The sequence below is a fragment of the Ambystoma mexicanum genome, chromosome 2p, assembly GCF_040938575.1.
Source record: "Ambystoma mexicanum isolate Mex_15411 chromosome 2p, UKY_AmexF1_1, whole genome shotgun sequence".
Classification (NCBI taxonomy): Eukaryota; Metazoa; Chordata; class Amphibia; order Caudata; family Ambystomatidae; genus Ambystoma; species Ambystoma mexicanum.
In genome coordinates this window covers 721,846,113-721,865,956 of record NC_090923.1, presented here as the reverse complement: position 1 = coordinate 721,865,956, position 19,844 = coordinate 721,846,113, and the positions used below count along the sequence as shown (strand labels likewise).

At 47.5% G+C, this 19,844-nt stretch overlaps 1 protein-coding gene across 8 annotated transcripts in view; it reads left to right on the top strand.

Annotated features, from left to right (window-relative positions):
• The window catches only part of RYR1 (ryanodine receptor 1), a 946,449-nt gene that overhangs the window by 400,275 nt on the left and 526,330 nt on the right, over positions 1-19,844 (top strand). For all 8 annotated transcript variants that reach the window (XM_069644325.1, XM_069644324.1, XM_069644319.1 and 5 more), the window contains 3 exons: positions 7,953-8,047; positions 16,280-16,415; positions 16,929-17,115. In XM_069644325.1, coding sequence (XP_069500426.1) covers positions 7,953-8,047; positions 16,280-16,415; positions 16,929-17,115 — 418 coding nt within the window. The remainder of the gene's footprint in view (positions 1-7,952; positions 8,048-16,279; positions 16,416-16,928; positions 17,116-19,844) is intronic.

Sequence of the window (19,844 nt, the reverse complement as noted above, 5' to 3'; positions counted from 1 at the left end):
ATAGTACACACAGTACTTTAACATTATGACACGTATACAAACTCCTTTCCCTAGTATTAAAAAAAAATACTGCAACACAATACAGTTCCGAGAGAAGGAAGAGTAAGAAAAAAAAAGATACAAGAAGGGAAAGAGAGAGAGAACATAAGAGAAACATACTGTCTTTCTCCTTGTGCATATTAATTAGCGGTATTACCAATCAAAATACCACATGATATATTAACACACTGAACATTTCTTTCGTTATGCACTTTGGCCCGTGTACAAAGGCTTTCACGCTAGTTTAGGAATAAATGAGTTATCTTGCTATTCAGCGGCAAGGCATTGTACCCACCTCGTGGTCTTTTAGAGATCAGATTTGCTTTGGTGAAGGGCTTCCTTAAGTCATATGAGTGCTTTGGCACAGTAAAAGGGACCTGATCACTCACCAGATGTTGCTGCAGTGCTGTATGTCTCGGGGCAACGACCCTGATCAGGCGTGGTGAATGCAGAACTCCCTTCTTCATATTCGGTACCATCACGGCCTTGCACGCCATGCGACTATCAGTGTTGTGCCGCTGAAGTGCTGCTTCAGCGTGTTCTGCTGCCTTAAATAAGACAGTCACCATGCTGGGATTGATGGGTGTTGAAGTCCTCCCAAGTAGGTTCAAGCAAACGATTCCCATTTCTCAAGTTAGTACTCTCTTTGCAATTTACACAATGTAGCACTACTTCAGCATGCTCTGCTGCCTTAAACAACACCAGGCCGTGGGTCAAAGGGCGCCTGCCGGACAGTCACAGGCCAGGATTGATGGGTGATGAAGTCCTTCCAAGTAGGTTCCAGCAAACGAGTCCCAGTTCTCAAGTTAGTACTCTCCTAGCAATTTACAAAATGTAGCTACATCTTCTCCAGCATGGGGTCTGGCCTGGATTCATATGCTCATGAATATTCCCCGTCATCAGGCTGGGAATCCTCAGTAAAGAAAAAATCAGTATGAGTTTCGTTTCTGATCTGTCTTTCTTAGTAGTAACCAATCACTGGTCTCTGGGTCATACTGTCCCCAGCCAATGACTGCCCTCTCCCTAAGCCCCGCCCCTGGCAGCCATCCTCAGATTTTTACCGCACGTTCAAGTGTTGGGAGTCCTCGTGCTATAGCTCTCGAGCTTTTACTCCGTTTTGTGCTTTTTCAAAGAGATTTATCTCATTTTTCAGTTTAATCTAGCCTCAAGCTCCACCGTTTCTACTTCCGATCAACGGGGACCCATTTCAGATTTATCTACGCCCCTCAAGGGTGAAGTTTTCGTTGAGTTATGCTTCTTGGAGGATTCCAGAAGTTTCTGAGGCCTACCTCGCGGACGGGAAGAACATGGCCCAGGAGAAGGGAAGCTCGACTCCCGGCAAACTGTTCAGGATCTGCCCTGGATGCAACCTACAAAATCTGTTCAAGGAGGACGAGCATTCGAAATGCCTTTACTGCCTACACAAGGACAAAATGCACGTGGAGAAGGACTGTGCGTTTTGCATGAACATGTCGGATCAGACTATGAGGGATCGTCGGACCCGTCTCTCCAACTGGCTGGAAGGCAAGAGCCCAGCAGGTGAGAAGAAGAAGAAGTCCGAGCAGTCTTCTAAGTCCTGTGAGGGCGCCCCGGCGACGGAGGCCCAAAAGAAGGCAAAGCACTGCGGGTCCACGGGCCCAGGAGTGCCGAACAGTCGGGCTCCTCGGCTGCCAGGCAGGGCGCACCTTCACCGATGACATCAACCACGAGCCAACGCTCTGGCTCGGGGAAGAGAAAATCAGAGAACCCGGCTAAGCTTCTGGAGATGCCCCGGTCGATCTCAAAGGAACCGGCTGAGGAGGTGCGAGGTGGTGACCCTCCCCCTAAGGTGAAGGCCTCAAGCGCGCCCAAGGTGGTGAAGGCCTTGATTCACCCGGCTAAGGCCTCTATCGAGGGAGTCGCTGCGGCCCTGGCGAAGCCTGTGGAGGCTATCCCAGTGGAGGTGACCTCGGGGCCCAGAGTTTCCCTGCCTCCGCGGAGGGAATCCTCTTTTAAGCCCATCGAGAAGACCCCCGTGAAGACCCTGGTGGAAAAAGAGGGGGGGTGGTGCCTGTTACGGACACGGACACAACCTCCGAGGAGGAACTGACCGAGAATTTGGAAGAGGCCCGGTCCCACGGGAGGAATCCCGACGAGGGGGATGACGAGAGCGAGGGTGGCAATGACGACGAGGTTCCCGTGGGGGAGGAACAACCGTCGCTCCCGGCACGCCCATCGCAACCTGAGCTGCAGGACAACTCGGTGGCCATTTTGACGGCAATCCAAGCCTTATGCACGGAGATAAGGACAAGACTGCCCCTACCCCCGACGGACGACCCAGCTGTACCGGGTCCGTCGGGAAGCCCTCCAAACAAGAGGAGGAGAATTCATCCAGTGCCCCTTCAGCCCTCACGGCCTTCTCAGCCTTTGTCGCCTTCCCCGATACCGAGGGACGACACGGGAACAGACACAGCCACGACGGGGACGGATGACGACGGCGTACTGTGGCCACGGACATTGCCGACACCGGTTTCCGCCAGTTGGGCAACAGCGTTTGCCTTCGACGGCGGGGGTGGCTCAAGGCGACGGATTTCCGCCAGGACGTGCAAGACAAGGTTTTGGACATGCCCTTTGACGGGAACAATCTGTTTGGAAAGACAGTGGATGAGTCGCTGCAGGCCATCAAGACCGACACGGAGACGGCTCGGGCCTTGGGAGTTCTGCAGCAACAGCGGCCGCCCTTTTGGAACTCCGGAGGCAAGCAAGGTGCCTCCAAAGGATTCAGCGGCAGCTCCTCGACCTACCGTCAGGCGGCCCGCTCCTCATCGCAAGAAGCCTACAGGGGACGAGGCAAGTCAGGTGGATCTCGCCGTCGTCGCCAGGGTGGCCAAGGAGGCAAGGCTGCTTCCAAGCAAGACTGAACCGGCCGTTGTGTCGGGCCCCCACCGAAGCACCCCGGTGGGAGGCTGGCTGGCGAAGTTCCTCAGCGTGTGGGAGTCCATCTCAACCGACCGTTGTGTGCTGGATGCCCTGGCCCACGGGCACACTCTGGAATTTCTAAAGAAGTTACCCTGAATTCCTCCAGTGGCCAGGAAGGAAAACCATGCCCCTCAACTGCTGTTAGAGGTAAGAGCGATGCTCAAGAAAGGAGCCATCGAGCTCGTCCCAAAGAGGCTCCGGGGCTCCGGAGTATACTCAAGATATTTCCTCGTCAGGAAGAAGACAGGAGGTTGGCGTCCCATCCTGGACTTGCGTCGGCTAAACAAATACATCAGGGCACAGAAGTTCTGGATGGTCACCCTCCAGCACATGCTGGGCCTGCTGGAGGAAGGCGACTTCCTATCGTCGTTGGATTTGGAGGATGCGTACTTTCACATCCCCATCCTAAAAGGACACTGAAAATTTCTCAGGTTCGTAGTCCAAGGGCGGCACTACCAGTTCAAGGCCCTCCCGTTTGGATTGAAGTCAGCACCCAGGGTGTTCACCAAGTACCTGGCACCAGTGGCGGCGCGGCTGCGCCTGCAGGGGATCCACGTCTACCCCTACCTGGACGACTGGCTCATCCGAGCAGGGACAGGGGAACTCGCAGTCGAACACACAGCAAACACCGTCCGGCTGCTCACGGACCTGGGATTCTCCATCAACTTCCCCAAACCCCATCTGGTTCCGTCACAGGTCACGCTGTTTCTGGGAGCCAAGCTCGATACAGTGGCACGATTGGCCTCGCCGTCGGAGGAAAGAACACAGGCCATCCTGGGCAAGGTACAGCGTCTGCTGGCCACGGACGTGGCCAGAGTGAGGTCCATCAAGTCCCTTCTTGGGATGATGTCCTCTTGCATCTATCTGGTGCGCCTGTGCAGGCTTTGGATGCACCCTCTGCAGGAGTTCCTCGATGCCCTTTGGATGCAAGCGACGGGCAGCTTCGAGGACAAGATCTTGCTCAACGAAGTATTCCGCCAAGCAATTCGATGGTGGGGCACCCGTGTGCATCTCGCAGCGGGCACAGACTTTCAGACCCCAGCATACCAGGTGATGGTGACGACGGATGCCTCCCTGGAGGGGTGGGAAGCGCACATCGGAGATCTTCACACGAGAGGCCTGTGGCTCCCGGAGGAGAGGCCGCTACACATCAACATACCAGAGCATCGAGCAGTGTTCTGGGCGATCAAGTCATTCCTCCCGTCCCTCAAGGGCAATGTGGTGAGGATCTTCACCGACAACACCACCACGATGTTCTACATCCGGAAGCAGGGAGGAACCAGATCCCCAGCCCTGTCCAAGGAAGCCCAGGATCTGTGGGACTGGGCCGTTGCCCAGGGGATGTTTCTGGTACCTTTTCATCTAGCAGGGATAAAAAACACCATCGCAGACTCACTCAGCAGGGAGCTGCGCTTGTGCCACGAGTGGGAACTACGCCAGGATCAAGTGGATCAACTCTTCTGGCGATGGGGTAAGCCCCAAATCGACCTGTTCATGACGGCGACGAACTCCAAGTGCCAGAGGTTCGCCAGCAGGTTCCCCCAGCTGAGGAGCAGGGGCGATGCTGTCTCGTTCCCCTGGGACGGCCTGTTCCTGTATGCGTTCCCTCCGTTGCCCTTGCTGCTCAGGCTCATCAATCAAGTCAAGAGGTCCCGGTGCAGGATGATCCTAGTCACACCGAGGTGGCCGGACCTTCTGGACTTGTCAGCGTCCCCACCAGTCAAACTGTCGACGGACGCAGATCTTCTCTCCAGAGAAGGAGGCGCCATTCTTCATCACGATCCGGAGTAGATGAACTTGCAGGCCTGGCTCCTGCAGCACTAGAGTTTGGAGGGTACGATATCCCGGCTGACTGCCGAGAAGTTCTTGCAAAGGCCAGGGCGTCCTCAACTCTCAAGTGCTACAGACACAAGTGGAAGAGGTTCTCTGTCTGGTGCTTTGCACAGAAGATTAACCCTCTACGGATTACAGCCCCTCAAGTGCTACCATACTTACTGTCGCTGGCCAAAGCTGGACTAGCTCATGCTTCCATCAAGATACATCTGGCAGCGATTACCTGATACACCAGAACTGCAGGACGGTCATCCCTGTGGTCTCATCACCTGGTGAAGGAGTTTATGAAAGGACTGTTTCGATCGTTCCCGCCGGTGAAGGCTCCAGCCCCGGCATGGGAGCTCAACGTGGTGCTGACCAGGCTCATGGGCCCGCCATTCGAGCCCTTGCATTCGGCTCAGTTGAAGTTCCTGTCTTGGAAGACAGCGTTCCTTGTGGCCATCACCTCTACACGACGCGTGGGAGAGATTCAGGCCCTATCATGCAAGCCTCCATACTTGACTTTCCACGAGACGAGGGTAGTGCTGAGGACGCACCCCTCCTTCATGCCCAAGGTGCCATCGGATTTCCATCTCAACGAGCCCTTGGTGTTACCAGTCTTTTTCCCGTCACCTTCGTCACCGGCCGAGAAGACTTTGCACTCGCTGGATGTAGCTAGAACACTGAAGTTCTACGTGGAGCGAACGAAGAGTTTTCGGAAGACATCACAGCTCTTTGTGAACTTTGGACCTGTGAACCAAGGGAAGGCTCTCTCGAAGGCTTCCATTTCTAGATGGCTCTCCGGCTGCATCATGCACTGTCATCGGTTGGCAAACCGACCGTTGCCCGGCCGTCCGAGAGCCCATTGCACCAGAGCGATTGCTGCTATCACGGCGTTCTTGTCTGTTGTGCCCCTGCTGGACATCTGCAGGGCTGCTACGTGGAGGTCGACGCACACCTTCACGAGATTCTACTGCATCGACCGGGATTCCAGGAGGAGTCCAGAGTCGGCCAAGCAGTGCTGAGCAACCTGTTCGCTTAAGGTGAGCCTGGTGAGGAGGTAAGAGATGCTTAATGTTGAGTTTATGTAATGCTTAATGTTGAGCCTTGCCACCTCCCGTGGTTGTGCATGTGTGTACTGCTATGTATTCTCATATTCATGAACATGTGATTCCATGCCAGACCCCATGCTGGAGAAGGAACAAGTCACTTACCTGTAACTATTGTTCTCCAGCATGGGTCTGGCATGGATTCACATCCTCTGCGGCTCTTCACTTGGTCATACTGCCACTTTACGTGCTACCAAAACTGAGAATGGCTGCCAGGGGCGGGGCTTAGGGAGAGGGCAGTCATTGGCTGGGGACAGTATGACCCAGAGACCAGTGATTGGTTACTACTAAGAAAGACAGATCAGAAACGAAACTGATACTGATTTTTTCTTTACCAAGGATTCCCAGCCTGACGACAGGGAATATTCATGAGCATGTGAATCCATGCCAGACCCATGCTGGAGAATAACAGTTACAGGTAAGTAACTTGTTCCTTATGCAAACATCCTGTTTTCTTGCATTCTGTATGTCCTCCCTTTACAGCCTAGCATCATCTACTACCTGTAAGGAGGCATGTTGCATGTGTGCTCTGAATTACAGACTTTCACTCTCTGTACTGCAGCTTGCAGCGTGGGTATGCACTACATTTATCTCCTCAAATTCATCTAGCAAAAATATCATTATAAAACTGCATTGCCTAAATTGGTTTTTTGTTTTTCATTTTCAACTCATAACAGTTTTATATAACAGAGTCGAGATGTATACAAGTTTGAATGTAACAAAAATGGGGAAAGGAGCATGCCGTGTATATGCAGTTAAAAGGATATTGTGATAACTGTTAAGGTATTTGTATAAAGGAGCATGCTTGCTCTGGAAATGTTTGCAAGGAGATGGGCGAGTTGATTACTTTGCAGGGGCACACTGACAGATGTGCGAGGGTGACGGCGGCAGTATACATTGAAGGGGCTTACTGTCCATCTCTCACACACTCTTAAGTTTGGCTCATTTTGATGGCAGTGCTACCTATATGTGAGCCAAACATAATGCTATAGATGTCTAGAAGTGATGCTTATCATTTTGGAGGCAGATCTAGATCCTGTGTATTGTTTGCCTGCACTTCCATGCACCTCAACTAGCAACCATTTAGAGTCAGACATGTTTTATAATTTGTATTGGCATACGTGTTTTAGGGTCAGGCAGTGAACATGTACTCTAGCCTTCTCCATTGCCGAGCACAGCTGGACCATGTCCAACTATGGCAGAATATAGTTGACCATCACTGACCATGGCCAACTCTCACCAACCATGGTTGTTGACCCTCTCCAACCATCATGGGCATCCGAAGCTTACATATGCGCTGGGGGAATCAGCCTCAACAGTCACATTTCTGTCTGTGCTCTTGGTGGGCTCTAAGATGGAACCCAGGACCCGGTGCTGTGTACCTCCCTGCCCACTCATCAGCCCTGCCAAACATAGCTGACCATCACCAAACATGGCGGGCCATCATAAGGGGAGGATAGCTCAGCGGCAAGGTGCTCGCCTTGGAAACAAGACGACACGAAGCAACACAGGTTCGATCCCCGGGTCTGCTCTTAAAAACCTCCGGGTATTAAGCCCGCTATTAATACACAACTAAGAGACATATTCTTGTAACAGCGCCTCGATGCCCACGGGCTATGTGAGCGCTTTAAAAATGCGAATTAAATAAATAAATAAGCTATGGCTGACCATAGTCAGGCTTGGGAAGACGCCTGCTTGCAGCTTCCTTTAGCAAATCGAAAACTATACGCTCTTTCAATGCACGTTTGATAAGGTATGCAAATTCCTAAAACACATTTACATAATTTAATTATGTGATTAATTTAATTTTGTGATTAGGGATTTTGAGCTGGTTTAGATGACTTTGTAAAGTGCTAAGAATGAACTTTCCAGGATGAAATCACATAGATCTGTAATTCGTGCCTTCTGAACTTGTCCCGCACTCAAGGACTCTATGCAGCCCTTCCAGTGCAGCCAGTCCTGTTGCCTGTCACTTTTTCCCTGATCTGCCTGTGAATCTTCTAACCATAAGTGTGATCTCATTTCACTTTGCAGGTATGCACGGTTCCACACCATTAGACGTTGCTGCGGCATCTGTGATTGATAATAACGAACTTGCGCTTGCTTTGGAGGAGCAAGATTTGGAGAAGGTGACTACCCTGCACTATGACCATTTGTAAAAATAAATCTAGCAAATATAAACATTCTGACTGGTGGTTGCACATATTACCTAAAGTTGGCACAGACCCCCTTTGTGGGGTTTGAATAGAACCCTGTACTATGGATGACAGTATCTTGACTAGGGGTGGTGCACTTCCGTTGTCTATGGGGTGGCGTAGTCCACTTGATATTTATTACCTGATGTTAAAAGGCACTACTGATATAGTTGAGACTGGATTCATTTCCAAATCGGGCTCCAGTTCTAGACTATTTGGGAAAGGTTTTGGTAGGTAGTCTGACTAACCTCAGGAAATAAATATTGTTTCAAAAACTGTAATTATTCCAGCAATATTATCACTGTATAGCCACACACCATTAAGTATCTGTGCTATACACCTCTTGACAAGGGAGATACAGTGCCCTTTCTACCACTGGGTTACAAAAAAGAGAGCATGCTGCCACGAAGTTGATGACAGCAGTGGGAACTGGGGAGAAAGTGTTATATAAAAGACAAGATTCCCTTGCGTGGTATGTGTTATTTGTAAGTAAAAATGAAAAAAATAGGAATTTATAGTCCATTTCATACCAAAAACAAGAAAACAAGTCACAATAAATTACTTTCCAAATACAAAAAATTGAGTATATTCCTCAAGAGCAGTTTGAACTTGGTGTCACGTAGACATAAAATGAAAATCACAGACATAAGTGAAGTACTTCCATATTGAATTATGGAGTTCCGTACAATGTTGAAGTTTGACAAATGAACATATTCACTTCCCCAAGTGACAAGTGACATTTGCGTAAAAACACATTGGGCCTCATTACACGGATGGTAAAATACCGGTACCGGTAAATCCTTACCGCCTTACTACGAGGTCCCTTTTTGCAGGCCTTAAAAACCAACCCGCAAAGGGACCCAGGGAGCTAGGGAATAGCAGGGACCCAGGGAGCTAATTACGGTACCGCAATTTGCGGTACCGTAATTAGCGCCTTCCCCATTCCCATTATGCCCTATGGGGCAAAAATGGGAATGGGGAAGGGCAATGGTGGAAGGGGGAATTACCACCCCGCCAACCTTGGAATGGGGCGGTAATTCCCCTTTCCGCCAAGGTGGTGCCGGTATTTTACCGGGGCACAACTAGAAAGTCTCAATTTTTAACATGCACTGCTGCATGACTGCTAGCCGTCATCCAGGCGATAAGTAGACTCTAATCAAATAAGCCCAAAAAAAACCCACCTGCTTTCTGGGAGACAATGGGCCTCATTACGAGTTTGGAGGCAGCCATGGTGCTATTAGCGCCATGGCTGCCTCCAAACTCGGGTCCGGGTAGCTTGAATGAGGAATTACCGGGTCATTCCAACCTTGGAGGACCCGGTAATTCCTCATTCAAAAAACCCATCCCCATTCCCATCGGAGCCCCCATAGGGCTCAATGGGAATGCGGAGGGAGCTAATAACGGGCCCGTTAATAACAGGCCTGTTATTAGCTCCCTGGTCCCCTTGCGGGACCCGCAAAGGACGTCTGGTCTGACCAGATGTTCTGAGTGGGTCCCGCAAGGGAACCTCGTAATAGGGCGGAATGGGTTTACCGGCACTGGCACCATTACCGGTGCCGTTAAACCCATTCCGCCCACCTTGTAATGAGGCCCAATATCGTTGATGTAACAATGTCACAATTAGTGATACTAAAATTGAAAGAAAAGAGTACTCTGACTTTCATTGTAGGGCCGAAGAAGGGGTGCAGAATTTCAAGATAGAGTGCTTGGGGTAAGGATGGGAACTTACTTGTAGGGGAGGGTTCAATCTCCCTGCGTTTGGCAGTTAGGGCACTCGACAAGCATTGTGATGGAATGGGGTATCATCATGATTTCATGGGAAGAATAAGGATTGGGTCACCTTGGGTAGTCACGTAGTGGCTTGCCTCTGCAGCGATGTTAGAAAGGAAGATCTGGTACACAGAGTGAGGCAACACACTCTCTGTGAAGAAGTCAGGGGCGTGCTCACAAAAGTCTGCCACAATGTCAGGTGAGATTCCTGAGGGATAGAAAGTGTGAATGTATAGGCAGATGGCTCTGCCAAACGTGGTGTATAAAGAAATAAATGAATAAAGGTGTGGCTGTTATGTCAGGGAGATTCCTAATTACATGTATTAGTAATTTTATGATATAATGGCTCATTTTAATGGATTGTGTCCTCCCACTGATTCCTCATCTCAGATAGAGTCTTCTTTGTGCAGCAGATCTCAAAAACTTTTGATATCAGGGGTTGCTAAGTCGCTATGACATCAAGGTTCCTTGGTGCTATTAGTCATCGAGCCTGTATGTGGCATCTGCTTCGGTAAAAATAGCTTGCACCTTGCCTCGTGACCTCAGTTTTTAGGGGGTTTGTAATACTGTACTTCCTGTGCACCTAAGTGCCCGGCGGCATTTTCACCCTCGACAAAACCTCAGGCGCCTTCACCGATCTCGACACCCATGCCGTTCTTCGACATCACGTCGAAGCCAATCTTGAAAGGATCTTTGACGTCGACAGCTGAAGCATCCTCGGCATCACGATTTACCCCACATTCTAGGAAATACTTTTTGGGGCCCCTTCTAAGCATTTTTGATGAAGACAGTGCTCTAATCCCGTTCGCCTTTGAACCTTTGACAACTACTCACATTCCAGAGGAATTCAATCAGAAGAGGCCAGACTGACTGAGTTAGCCATGAATCTAAAGGTCTAGACACTTCTCCAGAGGTTGAATTTGAGCAGGCAGACCCCCATGGCCATCTTAATTCTGCTGTTCGGAAGGATGATGGCTAAGGCCACAGATGCCTTGGGTTGGGGGCCTCTTGCAAGGAAGATTACTGAATATGATCTCACTGATATCATCAAAAGAAGGCCACTGGCGAAACTGTCCTGCCCTTCCATTCCGCCCTTGTTAGAGCTGTGGAAGAGATCCTGCTCAGCAAAAGCATTACACAAGGATCTAGTAAGGAAGTACACACCAGCGCGCTATGACCCAGAATTCCTGTCTAAACTGCCCAGCACAGGGAGAATGGTGGTGCTGGCAGCAACATTTATTGCTAAGGCGAGCACATACCCTACCTTACCTCTTTGTAGGGGTGACAAGGAATGTGACGCCTTATAAAAAAAGATCTCCGCTTCAGGGGGCATGCCCTTAAAAGCCGTTATTGCAACATGCGTTCTGGCCAAATAGGCCCACACCTTGTGAGCAGTCATATCACAGGCTGTTGAACACGTCTCAGAGGGCAAATGAAGGACAGTTTCCTCAATTTAGTGAGAGATGGTAAAGAGGCTATGTGCCAAGTACTCCAGTCTGAACTTGATGCTGCAGACTGCGTGGGAAGGGCCATAGACACAAGCTCTGTGTCATGGAGGTGACGTTCACAGACTGTGCAAGCCAAACTGTTGGACATGCCATTCAATGGCTCTAACCTGTTTGGTCCTAAATCAGATGATAGGACAGAGAAAATGAAGGCATCTCAAGTCTCTGGCAGTGGTGGTACGCAAACCCACGCAAGCTGCATCTCAGACATGCAAAGGGAGTTATTTTCCCGACTACAGCTATCACTGCCAAAGAGGGAGGGAGCAAAATGCTGCCAGCCAAGGACAGAGAAAGTTGTCCAGTCCATCGAGAGGCAGAGGAGGTAAACCTCTCTGTCCACCACCACTTCAGTGCCCTCTAGTACTACAGCGGCTTCAAAATTGCTTTGATATCTTTTCACATGCTACTCCAATAGGGGGCATTTGCTGCATCATTCTACAGAATGGTACAGTATTACTATAGACGCATGGGCACGATAGGTGGTCACCCAAGGGTACTGTCTCCCCTTCCTACGCTACTCCAGCAGGAGACTATCTCCCTTCTGAGGAAAAATGCCATAGAAATGGAGCCTCAAGCAGAGAGAAACACGGTGTGGTGGGCTTTGGTACCATAGAAGGACAGAGTACTGCGACCCATCTTGGACCTGAGATGCGTCAACAAGTTCCTCGTGAAGGACAATTCCATGATGTTAACACGCTTTCAAATTCTCCAGGCCTTGAACTCCAAGATTGGTTGTTGTCACTCCAGACCACTTAATTTCACATGCTGATCCTCCCAAAAAACAGAAAAATACCTGAGCTTTGTCCTTGGCAGTTCTCACTAGCAGTATCGCGTGATGCCCTTCAGGCTCACCTCCACCCCAAGGGTTTTCACCAAGCTGTTGGCAGTGGTGACAGCTAGCTTGAGGAGATGAGGAATTCATGTTTTCCTATACATGGACGATTGGCTGATCTAAGTCACCGTATCCGCATCTGCCCCTTCTTACGCAAGCTGGGCTTCTCCTTGAACTTCAAGAAGTCCCAAGGTCACCTTTCCAAACTCTCCAATTCATCTTAGTGGTTCTGGACTCTTCCTCTTGGAATGCTTTCCCTCCCAAGGTCAAGGCTCTGCACATCCAATAGATGGTCACCACATCTCAAAACGCCCACTTCTTGCCAGCCCTGGACATCTTGTCGTTGCTAGGTCTCATGGCATCCTGCATTTTACTAATGCCAGAGGCCCGGGTATGAATGATGTCCCTTCTTTGGGCTCTAGTGTCTCAATGGTCACAGTTCTCAGGCAACATGGCAGAGCTACTTCAGGTCCCGAACAAGGTTGCATAGGACCTCCTTTGGTGGACGCGGAGAGAGAACCTGATGGCAGGAGAATCCTTTTGGCATCTGTGGCCGGAGGCGACCGTAGTTACGAACGCATAACTGAAGGGGTGGGATGCTCATCTAAATGAGCTGATGGTGAGCGGGTTATAGTCCCTGGCAAAGACAACACCCCACATAAACCTGTTGAAGCTGATGGAAGTTAGACTAGTGCTGATGGCCTTTTTACATGACATGACAGACAACGGTTCATAGTGATAATACTGAATAAAAAAATCTAGAAAACAAGGAAGGTAGTGTTCGATCACTCCCCCTGTGCAGGGATGAAATAAAGCTCTGGTTCTGGGTGTTACAGAACAAGCTCTCCATTTACAGCAGTACACTTGTCTGGGATGGAGAACACAACTGCGGACACCCTGAGCAGGCAGGTCTCGGTCGCCCATGAGTGGGAGCTGTGCCCTGGAAGTTCTTTTGGAGATATTTTCGCCCTTCGGAGAAGCCCTCAGGTGGATCTCGTTGCATTAATTTCCAACAGGAAGTGTGAACAATTCTGCGCCAGAGAAATGTCCCTGATATGAGCCCTAATGATCAGGAGGTTGAGAAGACACAGAAAAACCATAATCCTGATTGCCCCGGATTGGGTCAGACCGACGTGGTACCCAGACATTCTGAACATGGCCATCTGTTCTCTGTGGCATTGTCCCAGAGGGCAGATTTGCTCTCGCAAGAGAGAGGCCTGTGTGACACTTTAAAGGTCCTGTCATTCCTATTGCATTTGGCCAGACAAGGCCTAAAGATTTTGACAGTCAAAGGCTATCTTTCTTGCACGCTCCATTTTCAAACACATGCCCGAGCAAGGATCGTTTTTCAAAACAAAAAAAAAAACATCCAGGCGCAAACATCCATCATGCAATTTCTGAAAGGACTCACAAATACCTAAACATGGTCCTGGACTTTCTATTGGCAGCAGCATTAGAGCCATTGCACTCTTGCTGCTCAGGTGTCTCACTTGGAAGATGGCCATCACATCGGCATGTAGAGAGTGTGAGCTCCATGCTCTGTCATGTAAGACACGATTTCTTGAATGGACATGGTCAAGGTCAGATTGTGTCCTTCTTTCCTACCGAAAGTACGGTTTGAATTCCACATTTTGCAAAAAATCAGCTTGCCAGCCTTTTATCCTCCACCTAATCCCTCTAAGGAAAAGGATATTCTGCATAGGCTCAATCAGCAAAGAGCCTTGAGCTTTTACATTGCCAAAGTGAATCCCTTCAGGTGAGATGAACAGCTCTTTTTGGGGTACACCGGCCCTAAAACGGGCAGATGAGTAACAAAGCAGATCATATACAGATGGATTGTAGTGTACGTATATGAATGCTACTCAATGGTCAGAAAGACATCTGCAATGGCTTCAGAGCACATTCAGCCAGAAATGTGGCTACCACATCAGTACTCCAAAGAGGAGTTCGAACTCAGGACATCTGTCGGGTTGCAACGTGGGCCTCTATCCACGCGTTCATGAAAAGTTACTGCACCTGCTTTGGTAGAGGTGTTCTGCAGCATGTTCTAGTATAATGCGTCCGAGTTCACGCCCCCCTCCTTCTGCAACTTAGTACTGCTGTGGAAGTCTATCTAAGATGAGGAATCCTGGCAGGACATAATCCATTAGAAGAACAAATTACTTACCTCTTCTAATGTTCTTTCTGATGGATGGTCCTCCCACAGATTCCTCATCGCCCTCCCAAACTGCCTCCCAATCAGGGAGCTCTCGCCTGTTGCTGTCTCTTTCAATGCTGAGGGGTGCCTCATTTAATTTGTGATAGCCAATGAGGCTAAGCATGGGGGGAAAATGAGTAACTGAGGTCACGACATGCGGTGCGACTTATTTGTACTGACACCAATGTCACATCGGGACTTGACGATGAAGAGCGCTGATGAACTGTACAGCACTCACTGCTGTCAAATGTTTATGGGATCTGCTGCTGCAGGAAGAATATATATGAGATGAGGAATCCATGGTAGGAAAAGAACATTACCAGAGGTAAGTACTTTATTCTACTACAGACTTGTGCAGTCGCGTCTATTTGATTTGATTTTCTCCCAAGCTTTCCTTCAATTCAATACTGTAAATATATTTTTGGATTTTTAAAGTAATTTAGTGTGACGTGTTTTGTTTTTTGGTATGAAAAGTTATTATTTCTTCCTTTGTACTTACAAATAAAACATCCTACCCTAGGGAATCTTATTTTAAGTCTAATAAACGTGACTGTATGACATTGTGTGCCTAACTGTGCTGCCACCCCATGTATCTGACGAGTGTTCATGCAGCGGCAATGATTTAAGGTGATATCAGTCCTTGGGACGGAGGTGATGCTGATGCTGCTTGCACAGGGGCTAGTCCACATCCCCAAACTGGAGGTAGAACCACATCCCATGACTGGGTGTGGTTGCTATTTTGTATGGGATAAACTCCTTGATTATGTATATGTATTTGTATTTGTATTTTATTTATTTGTAAAGCGCAACCTAGCCCTGGGGCAACTGGGCGCTGATCTTACAGGTTACACAGGCATGCAATAAACAGGCAATACATAAGCCATAGATATGGCACACAGTATGCATGATTTACAGGTAATCTCACAGGTTACACAGGCATGAAATATACAGGCAGTACATAAGCCATAGAAATGGCACACAATTTACGTGATTTACAGGTTGCATAGGCAGGAGTAAGCGAGCAATACATATGGGCATCCGTAAGGCGAGGAGTATGTAGCAGAGCAGATATATTGTATATAATAAAATACAGTATATAGTATAGAGCAGAGCTTTACAGATCTTTACTGTGTCCCACAGGGGCCATTGTAACTGGTCAGGTGTATTTAAGGGCCCTTGACTGGGGGTATTTGGGGGAGCCCTTATGGCTCTAACTGGGAATTATTTTTATGGCCCCCAATGTAGGTGTTTCAGATCCCTGGACTAAAGCTTTTACGAGACCCTTACATGATGGTGTTTCTTCACCCTTTAAATCGAAGTGGGGGTATCATTTGCACCTTTCATTTAATTGCTCCCAGGCCCCTTGCTGGGTGGGAAAACCGGCCCCTGACTTTGGCTAAGGGTAGAACCATCTCCTAATAGAGACTGGCGGCTATTAAAAACGCTTGCGACTTGATTTGGTGGCTGAAGTCTGGACTTACTCATGGAAGCATCCCCTGAAATCAGCAAAAGGAAGATTAATGCAGTGCTCCTGCATGGGACCTTTCTAGGATCTGACTTCTTGACAATGACCTCACACTGTGGACAGGCAAACTTAAGAGTGATGGTCGATTTAAAAAAATCCATCTTCTTTTCGATGTTCAAATAAGGGAGGAAAACCAAGTTGCATGTGGTAAGAAATGGAAGTGTTCTATGGTCATGTTCCAAAATCAGCAAACCTGGTAGTAAGACACTCCAACCACATCCTTTGCCTCTCTTTATATTTCTGTTGATTAATTTTAATATGCTTTAAATATACATGTTGGTGCTTCTTGCATATCTGGAGAACATCTGTCATCTTGCCCCCTTTTCTCTCTTCCTAGGTGGTGTCCTACCTAGCTGGCTGTGGCCTTCAGAGCTGCCCCATGCTGCTAGCAAAGGGTTACCCTGATATCGGCTGGAATCCTGTGGGAGGGGAACGTTACCTTGACTTTCAACGATTTGCTGTATTTGTGAATGGTAGGTACATCAAATCCCAGACTGTCACTTGGCTTCTTTGCTTTATAACATAAGTAAATGTATGATCGCACCTCTGACACCATTCTATGTAGCGACCAAAACCAGAAATATGATGGCAAATATATAATAACATACTGATGCACTCCCTTATATATTATACGCATAGCATACATTACATAATTTCTTATCACAACAACACACTAATGCACACAGCAGTCAGTATCTGTGTCCCTGAAGAGGCCTCAGGTGAGGACTCTTAAGGAAAAAGTCTAATAAACCAGTTAATGTAAATCAGAAGTACTGAAGGACCTGCAGCATAGCTGTGGGATGAAACCTGCAATCACAAATAAGATTGGTGTTAAAAACACACACACATTATGAGCACCCTTTCATAGGCACATCTTGTCCTCCTACCTCACAATATACAGCCTGTTATAGGATATCAAAAGAACACTTACTGGTACAGACAATACCTTCTTATGTTAATTCACTTGTATTGGTCTTGTCTTCCAGGTGAAAGTGTGGAAGAGAATGCCAATGTAGTGGTACGTCTGCTGATCCGTCGACCCGAGTGCTTTGGTCCTGCCCTTCGAGGAGAAGGCGGGAATGGCTTACTGGCTGCAATTGAGGAAGCCATCAAGATTTCAGAGGACCCGGCCCGGGATGGGCCAACTGTGAAAAAGGATCGTCGGAGGGAAATGTACGTGTAAACTCAAGGCTGTTATTGAGTTTGTGTCTGTACAGTACAGATTTGGTTTAATCCGTGTGGGTTGGTGTGGGTTGATTAGTCAATTTGAGTCTGAAAAATGTGCATACAACTGCACTATGAATGATTTGTTGAATGTGTGTGTGGGATCTGCGTGTCAATTTGAGTCTTTGTGTTTTTTGTCATGTGTAGGTCAGTCTGTATGTGGCCTTATCTTCCTGTCAGTGTATATCTTTCTGGGCTTTTGCGTGATTGGAATTTTGAGCGTCTCAGATTCTGTGCATGTGGTAAATTATGTTTGTGGCTATGTATTTGGTGTTTTTTGGTTTGTATGGAACAGGACCTAATGTGAATATGTCTTCCTCTGTGTGTATGTCTCTGCATGTCTTTATGTGTTTGACTTCGCATTTCTCTTGGTCTGTCTGAGTCTATGGGTGCATCTCTGTATGCTTATGGGATCTGCCTGCGTGGGTGAGTTTACTAGGTGTCTATGTGGGTCTTAATGCATAGATCTGAGTCGAGGGATATCTGGGTTTATGTGTAGGGCTGCATGAGTGGGACTCGTTATGCCAGTGCGTCCACCTATGTTGTGGTCTCTGTAGGTTTGTGCTTGTTTGTATTCTAGTCTGCAATTGGAAGAGGGAATGTGTAGGGGTTAAGCGTGGTTGTTCTCTATTTGTGGGCTGCATTTTGTGTGTGTAGCTGGTATTTGTATATAAGGGTCTGAGTTTATAGTTTTATGTCTGCATATGTCAGAGAGTATGTGCACATGGTTAAACATGAAAATATGATTTTAGCAGCACATCAGCACACATGAGGGACCTGAGTCACAAAACATTGGCAATGCAAACATATACTATGTCTGTGGTAGCTCATTCATTTCTCATGAATGGACTTACTGACATTGAGCACCTCCACTGAATGTATTCAAAAGCAACATCTGGAGACTAGCACATGCTCACAGTAATCGGCCATGTCTGCTTTTGTGCTGTTGATCTAAAACATGGATCTGTACTCATCGCGAATTGCTACCACTTTTGTATCCCTAAAAATGATGTTGGAGCTGTAATGAAGTCATCAATATGAGTGGCTCTTTAAAGGGTTCCTCTTGGTAATTAGGTCTCTGCTTCCTCTTAAGACCCTTCTCTTGTGTTGGTTCCAGCAGGTCTGTCGTTACTCCAAGTAGAGCTTACCTGGGGGTCACACATTTCTGCATTTTGCCATATCTTTTCATGCTACACATTTTCCCATAGATGGTTATTGAAGTGGGCCTCTTTGTTATTCAATTGAAAAATGCACCAAAATGAACATTCTAAATCGTTGTTAATTGAAACGGGATCCCTTTTCATTGGACCCGCTCATTATTTATAAATGTTTCTTTTCTTTCTATTTGATGACCTTGCACCCCCCAATTATCTCGTTCTCTTTCTCTCTTCCTGTAGTAATCCCATTAATTTATTACATTTATGGCACATTTGCAACACCTGTTTAGTTTGCTGATCTTTGAAATGGGTTCCTTTATTGATGAATTGTGAATATATTTGAATTACACTGTTTGGGAGTGCTAGTCTGGGCATGGATAGGCATCTGTGATGACTAAGGAGAATATGAGGTTATGTTTCAACTCTAGTTGGGTTGATAAATGGACATGAATGTGTTGACTGCTGATAATTGACTGAGCACCTTTGACTTGGATGTATGTTTCAGGTCACAGTGTGATGACTGAAGCATTAGAGCTCATTTTGGACTCTACTCAGATTCTGACCCAGTGGAGGGTCCCTGGCATGATGCCCTGCGATTGGTGCTTAGGTGCCGCAGGGTATGCAGGGTGATTGAGTTATAGATTGTAAGTGTACAAAGGACAAGTAGATAGTGATGAGTCATGTGTGTAACTTATAGGAGAACAGCGCTCTTTGCTTACATACATTTAGCTCATGAATCGTAGATTTAGGCTTGTACAGAGAAAAAGGAGCTGTTACTATTCTTGCCACAGGTTTGATATTGCCACCTCTCCTATAAGATAAGCACGGGAGATTCTGATTTCCCCTTACTTGCTTTGAAAGGCTTATTTGATAAGAATCATCATACTTATCTGATGTATAAGAACAATAAAATCCTGAATAATGCCAGTTATACATCTGACAAGCAGGTTCTAGGTTGGGCGCTCTTACTAATGCTGTGATTTCCTTTTTCTTTGCGACAAATAAAATTACACATTTAGGTATTGCACGCACCCTACAGCAATGTTTCTGAAATACAATGAAGACATGCTGTAATTCCCTTAACAAATGGGCGTACTATTTTTCACACTGCACTTCGCACCCCATGATAACTAATTCTAATGAGCTCAAAACAATTACATAAGTTGCTAGCTGCCCATAAACTGCCTGGTGTATTTGAAACGTGCATGCTGTTCTCAGCGGTTACTGTGCAGGCACTTGTTCAGTGCCCTGCTGCATTGTTTATCATTCTCCACATAAAAACCCTCAGCAAAATTAGCTCAGGGTTTAGGTTTAGGGGTAGGTTATATAAGGCAGGAACCTTCAAATCATGCCTTTAAGGAGCTACATACTGAAATGAGTATGCTGAGAGGTGTGAAGTAAATTGCCAATGGAGATTAGTGCAGTGAATCTACTCTGTGTGTAATTGTGCTTACTGATAAAGATTCTTGGCTTCCGTCCATTTGTTACTCTTGTCTGAATGTCTACTTTGTTTATGTAATT